Source organism: Mauremys mutica, chromosome 10 (genome assembly GCF_020497125.1).
Source record: "Mauremys mutica isolate MM-2020 ecotype Southern chromosome 10, ASM2049712v1, whole genome shotgun sequence".
In the NCBI taxonomy this organism is placed as follows: Eukaryota; Metazoa; Chordata; order Testudines; family Geoemydidae; genus Mauremys; species Mauremys mutica.
Window position 1 is genome coordinate 49,228,523 of NC_059081.1, and position 10,231 is coordinate 49,238,753.

Sequence of the window (10,231 nt, forward strand, 5' to 3'; positions counted from 1 at the left end):
TGGTTCACTTTTGCAAGTAATTAACAAGTTGCATTGTGCCAACATACTGGACAACTTGGCAGTTAGGATTGATACAGAGCTCAGGAATTCATATAACTTTTCACATTGTTCTTTCATAATTAGCATCCCTTCTTTCAGCCATTTCAGGGTCATCTACTTTAAACTGGTCAGATGATCCAGGATAGAAACAACAAGTTACAATCCCTTTCAGTCAAGGATTTTGCCAGTTTAAATTGTTTGGTAGTAAATAGTTAACACTGATTTTGCAACCAGAATAAAAGTCATCTTTTAAGTGCACCTAAGTCTGTTGTAACAAACCTTTATTCAGTCCATAAATAATTTAGTAAATCCATTCTGAATTCAAAGCCAAGCTAACACAGTCAGAAAGTCATTTGACAATGAGACTTCTTTACAAATACTTATGGGCAAGCTAGATTAAAAGACAATAGCCTGAGGGCTCCATACAGCCAAATTTTATATAAAAAAGGGAGAGCAGGATTTTTTTTTATTACAGCCAAGGCAATTTAATTATTCTTCTTCTTGAAAGGAGTTTATTTAAGAAGCGCAACAAGGCATGACTCTTGGGATACAGATTTCACTTAATCAATATCAAACATCAAAGAAGGCTTGTCCAATAGCCTGTAGTTTAGATGAGAAAATTAAAATATAGAGCAGTGGTCCCCAAACTTCTCATGGTCCTACCCCTTTACCCCAGTCCATGCCTCCCTGGGAGCCAGGGCCATGGCTCTGGGTGGGGAGGCACAGACACAAATCTGCTTGACATATTTTATAGACATATTTCTTATGTTTGCTGAGATAGTTTTATTCTTTTGGGTCAAATGAAAAGCTGTTTGATCAAAACATTTTATTTGGGTTTTATTTTTAAATACCCTTTTGGTGGTTTTAGTTAAATCTAGCTAATTTCTAAATGAAATATTGCTTCAAAATGAAAAGTCAACCATTTTGTATTAAAAAAAAAAGCTTCATTTTGAAATATTTGGAAATCCTTCCTTCCTCCAAAAAATTTTCCCAGCCAAAATCATTAGCCAAGTTTGATCAGAATATCCAAATATCTTTGATCAGCCCCAAACTGCATTTTTCAACTAATATTCACTAAAAAAAAAAAAAAAAAAAAAGTTAATAATAATAAAAACCACCCAGGTCTAATCGTGATCATAAAAAATCCAAGCAAAATGTTTATGAGTAACCAATTTTGCTATATTTCTCTAGCTCTACTTATTAGCATCTCTCTGTGCTAGGCAATATCCTCTATTTACCTGTGCATTGTATGTTTTTACATTAGGAGCCAGAATAAGGATTCATGTCCACAATAGGCTCACAATGAGCAAAGAATAGCTTGGCCTACTCTCTAATCAGATGAATATCAGAGTAGTGTTCCTACATTACAGAGGCACATCCAATCTCAGTGAAATGAGGACTAAAGAGGTTAATGACACTTTTTCCAACCCTTAAAATACAAAATGCAGTAACTAACATATCAATATGTTATAGTCAAGCATTTGAAGACTGTAAAAAGATCTTTCTTATGAGTGTTCATTATTAGCATGAAAGCCAGGAATGAGGCTTTTTGTATTGCTAAGGCTATTAATATCATAAAATTTAGCATTCTTCAGCAAGGGCTATATAATAAATGCAGGGGAACAGTGTGCAAGCCCAATAATCAGGGAAGAGAAAAAATGGGAGCATCTGTCCAGAGGAAAGGCTGTCAGTACAGATACATGAACAAAACAAATTTGAGGAGGGGAGAAGGCAGGGGGAAATCAAGTGCTCATATTGAAGCAGCCCTAGGTAAACCAAGCAGTACTCAAGTGGTCAAACAAAACCAAAAGGTGTCACTCAATGTGTCAGCATTTTCTGGCATAAGTCAACTATTTGGAACAATTCCTCTAAAGAATTAATAATTAACAAGATTACCTTCAACACAGGTTCACATGTGGTTTTTGCTCTATAACAGATCCAATGTTTATCCTGCTTTGGTGAATCTATTGTTAGTCTACCTTTGTAGCTCATGTTTCTATAGCACTCAGAATATTCCAGTTATTTAAAGAGTACAGATTTGCATTCCATGCTGACTGGGGGATTTATTACTTTAAATATTTCAGCCATGAAACAACTGGCAAGTGTTCACTCACCTATTACACGTTCACGGGAAAGTTATTTTGGGAATTCTCCTTTACTTGTCATGTGAACAGTTATAGCTGGAGTAAATTCCATTGCCAAGAATTCCAGTAATACGGGATGGGAAGGTTCCAGCTTTTCTAGCCTCAGAGGTGTCAGCACTAAGTGTCTCAGCAGCAAGAGTGCTGAGAAGACAGACAGCATCTGAGGGCAAGTTCCATGGACTTCAGTGTCAGACACAAATGAACCTCCAAGGGCAAGGTTTGGTCCAATGCTAAGAATCCATCCAGGCCCTGTGGAATTTGGGGTCCACATTTTATATTTTCAGCACTGGAAATACTAAATTTACCATTGATATTAAAGCTGACTGTTGTAATTTGACCCCATATTGTAATTTTTTCAAGCTGTATGTTGCTCCAACTTCTTTTTTGGGTAAAAATAATACAAAGTGCTCAACTTGTGCATTGCCCATAGGGACAAGAGAAACTTCAGTGACTATGAGGTAGGAAGGTTTGTTATTAGAGGTGAACAATTTGCAAGGAAAAATTTGTCAAATGTAGGCTCTCTCCTGCCCCCAATTATTTCAGTTTATTGATTTTTCTAAATTCTTTGCCCAGGGTATTTGATATTCATAACATAAATGGAGTTTTGACTAGACAGATAGGTCATATCGTGTGCTGCTGGTCACAATTTTAGGCAAAAGATGTCATACATTTCCCTCCCCTTTGTTTTTCAATCAGTTCTAGTCACATGATACAGTTTCTGATTCCTGTCTGACTGAAGTAAATTTAGAATCAGGTTTCCAATATAAATAACTGGGATTGTGAATTAAGTGTTTGCTTTTCCATGAGAACTCTGTAATGCCTGCTTAAGACTGGTTGGTGTGGCGAACATTCCTGCCAGTAGAGTTGTTGCTTAGATATTCATGGAAATCAAATACAAAAGCTGAGTGAACACAATCGAAGCAAAGCATTAAATACAATAAACAGTGAACTAGTGTTTGCTAATACTGTCACAATATTTGGTCAGAACTAGATACTAACTGCTTGTTGGTTTTACAATACATTTACAAATCTGCTTCATATACACATGTACTTATTAATCCTTCTGAAACCAGAAAATAAATACAAGCTTAGCAGAGCCATATCAAAAAATAACCTAGCCTCACTTCTGGAGAGAGAGGGAAAGTCAATACAAATCAGAAGTTATGCTACTTATGTTTCTCCCTGATATCAATTTATCCTTATAGGAATCATTATATTTCAGGGGAAACAAGAAATATGATAGCCTATTATAGAATCTGAGGGCTTAAGGTGAGAAAAAAAATCATATACCCCTGTTTAGCTACTCATTAGCTTTCAAAATCCATACACGCTCACAAACTAGAGCATGGTAGTATGGCTCCATGATTACCTTAAGTGTTTACAGAATATCCTTCAATATATAACATACACAAAAAAAATAGTTGGGGTTAACTTTTTTATAAAAATGTTGGTTCAGCCAGCAATTGGGTGTCACCATATAAACCTAGTGATTAGTAGATCTACTGAAAATCCTGCAATTCATAATTGCTGGGGGTGGAACTGCATGGGACATTCATCATTAGCTCAGCCAAAAGACACAGGACACTGGACACTGATTGGAACATACTGTCATATAGGGTGACCAGATGTCCCAATTTTATAGGGACAGTCTCGATATTTGAGGCTTTTTCTTCTATAGGCTCCTATTTCCTCCTACTCCCAACCCAATTTTTCCATACTTGCCATCTGGTCATCCTACTATCAGAGTACTTCTGAGGACATAAAAAGTTCTGCATATTTACTGGCACATAATGGTTTGATTGACATGACAGTGTCATTTCCATGCATCGTATCCAAAGATAATCCGCTGTAAGAGGAAGGAAAGAAATGTCTCAATAGAGTATTGCATGATTTGCTAGGTGTACTTATTCTTCCCTACTTCCCTCTGAAGGATTAAGTACTTGACGCTGTCAGATGCCAGAGAGTAGCTGGAACAACTGTCTAATCAGATGCAGCAATTCCTATGTCATAAGAAATTTCACAATACTTTTGTAACTTTTTCTTCATTTTAGTTTTAAGGTATTTTTAAACTCCATTTTATTTGGCTAAGGATGACTCAAAAGAAAATGAAAATTTATTATTTTTTGTAAATTCTCTCTTTTTTAAAAAACTGGGAATTAACGGCAAGTACATTTGAAAGTCACTTGTGTGTGTCTGAGTTAGACAGCTCAAAAAGTAAAGGAAGCTGTCTTCCTTTACTTTTGCACTAGAAACATACAGCTAAGGAAATCTCTTGTTTATTACACACTGTCCCCTCCTCCTCTACAGTAGCCTTATATGCCATCTTCAGAGCTGGTTGACATTTAACTGAAACCACATTGAAAACCTGTGGTTTCAAAGGCAACATTTTCTGGAAAATGTTGATTTTGAGGAATTTTTTCCAGTTTTTTCCCCCATGAAAAAAAATTAAAACAAAATTTCATTTTGATTTGTGCAGAAATTTCTCATGGAAAGCTAAAAATATTGACTTGGAAAAATTAGAAATATCCATTCAATTCTGAGTTAAAGGAAAAAATAGTAAGATTCTAAAGAATATTAGCAGAAGGTAAAAAGGTACATAGACCTAAATCCTCTCTCTTGAACATCATTCAGGTAGATAGGCTTTGCACAAAGATACATTATTTCACCAGAACTCAGCAGAGTCAGGTTTTTCAGGAGAGAGGGCAGATTTAAAAATAATAATTTAATTGATTTAAAACTTAGGATTCTGGCAGCATCTAGGCCCAGATCCACAAATGTCAGTGGAAGTTAGATGCCTAAATAGCTTAATGCATACAGAAGTGCAGTCACATATATAAATACTCCATCCCATTTTCATAGTCACTCCCCTACTCGCAACTAGATACATATCCTTACAGACCAGAGTGCAATAGCAAGGCCATTTCATAATATCTGTACATTATTTCATGTGCTACTTTGGCTAATGAAGCCACATAGCCATGGATTTCCTAGTTCCCCCCCCCCACACCTTCTCCAAATCAGAGGCACTGTGAATATGGTCCAGTGGCTATCCCACAGGACTGAAACACATGAGAACTTGGTTCTAGCCTCAAACTAGGAGATATTTTTGAAGTACCCTTACATCTAAGGATGGTAAGTAGTAAGTATTTATTATCAGTAAGGGCTGCACCATATATACTCACTCTGGAACTACTTCAGTTCTGCAGTACTCAGGATCTTCCTTAAGCACTGATTCAGCAAGGTACTTTAAGCATATGCCTCACTTTAAGCATGTGAGTAATCTCATAAGTCTGTGGGATTTATAACCTTTTCTGAACTGGAGCCATCTGATGTACTTGTGTCATATTAAGAACTATAATATTTACTTCAAATCATGTTACTATAGTAATATTTGAATTCATTATCAACATATATTAACAGAACAGTCCCTCAACTTTTCCCTTATTTATCCACTTGCAGAGTCAAATATTGTCAGGCAATATACTCTTGCATCACTTTTATGAACCATAATTGGAATTATTGACGCTCTAGGAGAGGGAAATGATGGTTTTATAACATTGGTACTGAGAGGCGGCTATATCCCTGTAGTGAATCATCTTTCAGTTATCCTGCGGCATGATAAATCATCAACAATTCAAAAGGATATTTTTGCCATTCTATTTCATTGTTAAATGCAATAAATACAACTGGGGAATGCAGACTTTTCTCAACTTGCAGTTTTATAAGGCTGCACTGCTTGGGAGCAATGATTAAGCAGGGTTGTGGGCATGTTATAAAATACTTTAGGAGCATGTGGAAACAATCTAAAACCACTAACTAGGCTTTCAGACACACCATATTACCATCTCCTACAAGAGGGGAGAAGACTATTTCCTTTGAAAGCTTCAGACATTCCACTTCCCAAAGTACAACATAGCCATCACCTTTAATCTTCCTAAAGACAGTAGCCTTTTAATATAAGATAGTACATGTTTAAAAAAGGTTAGAAGATACGTTAAAAAATATAGGAATATGCTTACTGTGAATAAACTTAGGGTGAGATTTTCTTAACACTGACTTCAGTAGGAACTGAGTGAGGCCAATGCTAAGCACTTTCTAAGACCACACCATAGCACACAGGTGCAACTTACCACTCCGATACCTCCAGTACAGTTGTATCTCAGTTTCCCCACTGTGCCTCAAGTCTGTTCTTCTAGAGATAGTCTTCAACAGGTTGGTTTTGTGGTTTGGCCTTCTACCAAAAGTAAGAGTCCTGCCTTTCCAGAAAAGGACAAAGTCCAAACATAAAATACATAGGCCTTCCACAAATAATCCCTTCAGACCTGCTTTTTTGTAATAGGAGTCAAGTGATCCTCCACCCCTTGTCTGTAAGGGTGTTGACTCACTCTGTACGAGGCCCAGCTGAGATGAAGGAAAATCACTACCTTTCTCCACTACAGACTCCAGCCTCAATACCCTAACTAATTTAGTAGCCATACACTCCTTCTTCCCTCAGAGTTACTTCCTACCCTGTTTGGCTTGCTTGCCTCTTAAGCCTTCACCTTTGCCCATCCACAGGCTCCTTTAGCTGCAGGTAATTACATTTAAGGAAAAACAAAACAGACAAAGGTTCTTAAACCAGCAGCAGAGTCTTCTAAGAAGACTGTAGCAGACTTTCTTCAGGATTTCTAGTCTATAGCTTTCTCATTCCTGGGAACTTCTCAGCTCTGTTTCTCATGGTTGGGAATAGGACACTTCCTGTTTCCCCTGAGTCAAAGAAGCAGTTTTCTTTCAGATTTAAGGGCCTTCATGAGCTCAAGTGGAAACCATGTTTTGTGGAGGAAGAGCAGGGTTCAGCATCTTTTGGGCTCCCCCTTTCTGCCTGCTCCAGTATGGGCCCCCTTCACACTTGAGTATTAAAAGGAAGAAATCCTAATTATGATTTTATCTTCCAGATCCTTTGCCATGTCTGCCAATCTCTTACAGACTGAGTTTTCCCTTTTGCCCCTTTCTTGGTTGTTCCCTTTAGGAAATGTGTCTCGTCCTGTCTCTGTGTCCCCATTCATTTAAAGAAAAATGCTTGTTAACTTCCTAGAGGTTATGGGACGAGGTGGAAGGGGGCAGATGTATGCATTGGGAAGGAGATGTGTGGAAATTGGATTTTTTTTAAAAGTTACAATTAAGCTACAAAAAGAAAAGAAGTAACTTTAGATAAGGAGAAAGAAACAATTGTGCAACAGAACAATAATCTACAGCTGAAGAAAATATTGGGGTAAAGAAAATGTGGGCTCTAACTGCAGGAAGCTATCTTCAATCATATAAGAAAATTACCACTGGTTTCAAAATTCTTTGAAAAGAAGGTAAAAAGCATTTGCTCTCCAGAATGTCTTTTTCATATTTGAATATTAATGACACTAAATGCACTGACTGATTTAGACTAAGTTGAAAGACTTTTATCCTAAGCCTGCAGCATTTTTTTTATTTTCATGGTGCGTCAGAGTTGAGCCAGTACTCTTACCACACAACTCCAGTTAGTTACCCTGGCCTAGGGCTGACTACCAGAACTGTGCCCACTTGATAGATTGGGATGGGCTGTAGGAAGTTAAAAGGCTAATTAGGTCATTAGTCCAGATGGTACAAAAGGTGCAGAAAGGAAGGCTGGAGGAGGATGAGGAAAGCCTGAGTCAGAAGAGAGTGTGAGGGTCTGTCTTTGCCTCAGAAGCTGAGGGCATAAGACTACATAGTCACTAAATGTGGTGGAAAAGAACACTGCAAATAAACAGTCTGAAGTATTTTACTTGAAGAAGATGTCTGAGGTGTTTGTGGGCTGGAAAGTAAGTAGGAGTGAGTCTGCCCTACCATGCATAGACAGGACTACTCCATCTGTTAATATAATGTATTGTGTCTGCAATACTAGTGATTTAAGTATTAATAAAGATAGTGGGAACTTTAAATCTATCTTAAACTGCTCCTATTTCACATAAGTATCATTTACCTTTGATGTTCAGGCTAATTCTTTATTCCCTGCACTCCATGCAGTACTTATTGACCTTCTAGATTAGACTTTTGTGGGGTCCTGTATGAACACTTTGCTGTAGTTAAGTTGAATTATATTCTAAGATTCTCTATCAATTCCATTTGTTTCAAATTTGTGAGGTATAATTTTCCTTTTTGTGAGCCCTTGCTGACTATTCTCAATAAAATCATACTTTTTCAAGAGTTCTCCAATTTTGTTCCTAATTAATGTTCAGCAAAGATGGATGAACTAGTTCAGATAAAATAATAATTGAACTGACCCTTTCCTAAATGAAACACTAGACAGACCTGCTTTTGAAAGTCTTCATTTGCAAGCATTGAAACAAACATTTTATTTCAGGTCATCTCTGACAATAGTGTACACTTTCCATATAGGATTAAAGATCCACCAGTCCCCTTCATGGACACCTTGTTCCTGTTATTTCTTCAAGATACATTTACTATTTTAACACTTGTGCAATCTTTTTATTCTTTGCCTTTCAATTTCTGACTCTTTTACTCATTGATCTTAATGACGTCCTCTTCTGGACTTATTTATGCACATGCTTAACTTTATGCCTTCTGACCAGTCCCATTTACTTAAGCATGCATTTAACTTTATGCACACTGAAGTCCTGCTAATTAAGGCCCGATCAGGATAGCCTTATTACTGGCACCAAATTATTTTCAGAAATGACAAATTATAAAACAAATACACACAAAACAATGTTGGTGAGAATTTGTCCTACATTCTTTGCATACCCAGAATTATTGAACAAAAAGTAATGATTGGGCCTAATTAGATTTTTTTTGACTACTTTCTTCCTGTTTTGTCTTGGTTTTAATCCATAAAGTTGTACATCTCAGTGAGTTGTCACGTGTATAGGTTTACATGTTGGCCATAAAACATACTTTAATGGATAAATAAAATATTTTGTACAGTGCCTAAGTTGTCAATTATTAACCATAAAAGGGCTCTTCAGAGTTAAACTTCTTTCCTTTTCCATTCACATCTGAGTCTTTTTTCTTTAATGAAATAAACCAAGAGAAATTAAATTGAAAGAACATTTACAAAGATAATATGTGACTAAAAAGACATCTCCCCACTCCAGTTGCTTTCCTAAAGCTCCAGTGCTGCACAAACACTTGCACATGCACTTAATTTTACTAACAGGACTAGTTCCATTGAAATCAATAAACTACTCACACCAGTAAAATTAGGCAGAGGCAGAAGTGTTTGTTAGATCAGGGCTTAACATTACCATTTCTACTAGGTGAAAAATGCTAAGATACATTATATATATATATATATATATATATATATATATATAAAAACACCAAATTTCTTTACCTTTTTTTTTTAACCAAGAACACCTTAAAATTAAAGGTTTAGATTTTCAAGATGAGAAAATGAAGGACTTTCAATACCTTATTTTTCACTAAAACCCCAGATCTAAACTCCTCCAGATTCTTGAGAAATTCTGATCCAGAGCACTTCATGACTAGTCCCTAGCTCAAGAGTGGCAAATCTAAACACCGTCTCAGTCTAGGAATGCTTAATTACAGCTCCATATTTCAAAATCCCCTCCCTTATTGAATTTTTTCCCATTGTTTCATGTTCCTCCGCTCATACAATGAGATCAGATTATATCATTTCACTTTCCGGTTCTCAAACTAGCACAATAACAAAACCTTGGATATTTAACCACTACAAAGCGATTTTATTTTTTAAATTGTTTCCATTGACATCAGTCTTGTAATCTTTACTTTTGGGTGTAGGTTTGGAAAGACAAGGTCTTCAGAATTTGGGCCAGGTTTTACATGCCAATATCCCTTTAAGAAATACACTCTGTTCTCTCACTGATGCTCTAAGATGATTGCCTGTCAAAATATCTCATCTGTAGGCTTTTAATTTTTCTAAACTGTTCAGTACGAGGAAGTTGATCAAGGTTTCTATTTCTAATTGCTCAATAAGCTGATCTCATACTCTGTTAGCTATGTGAAATATAGTACTGTGTTTCACACAAGTCAAATATGTCTATGAGCTTGATGTC

At 36.5% G+C, this 10,231-nt stretch overlaps 1 protein-coding gene across 3 annotated transcripts in view; it reads right to left on the bottom strand.

Annotated features, from left to right (window-relative positions):
- Positions 1-6,999, bottom strand: part of LOC123378841 — a 142,130-nt gene extending 135,131 nt beyond the window's left edge. The window contains exons 1-2 of one of the 3 annotated variants that reach the window (XR_006582757.1): positions 6,314-6,999; positions 2,154-2,432 (exon numbers count right to left, since the gene is read on the bottom strand). Coding sequence is in view for 1 of the 3 variants with exons in the window: in XM_045033053.1 (XP_044888988.1) it covers positions 2,176-2,432; positions 6,314-6,659 (603 nt within the window). In the remaining 2 variants the exon portion in view is untranslated. Of the gene's footprint in view, positions 1-1,558; positions 2,433-6,313 lie in introns of those variants that run through there. The other 2 variants (XM_045033053.1, XR_006582756.1) reach the window with 2 other exon arrangements.
- Positions 7,000-10,231: the final 3,232 nt, after the last annotated feature.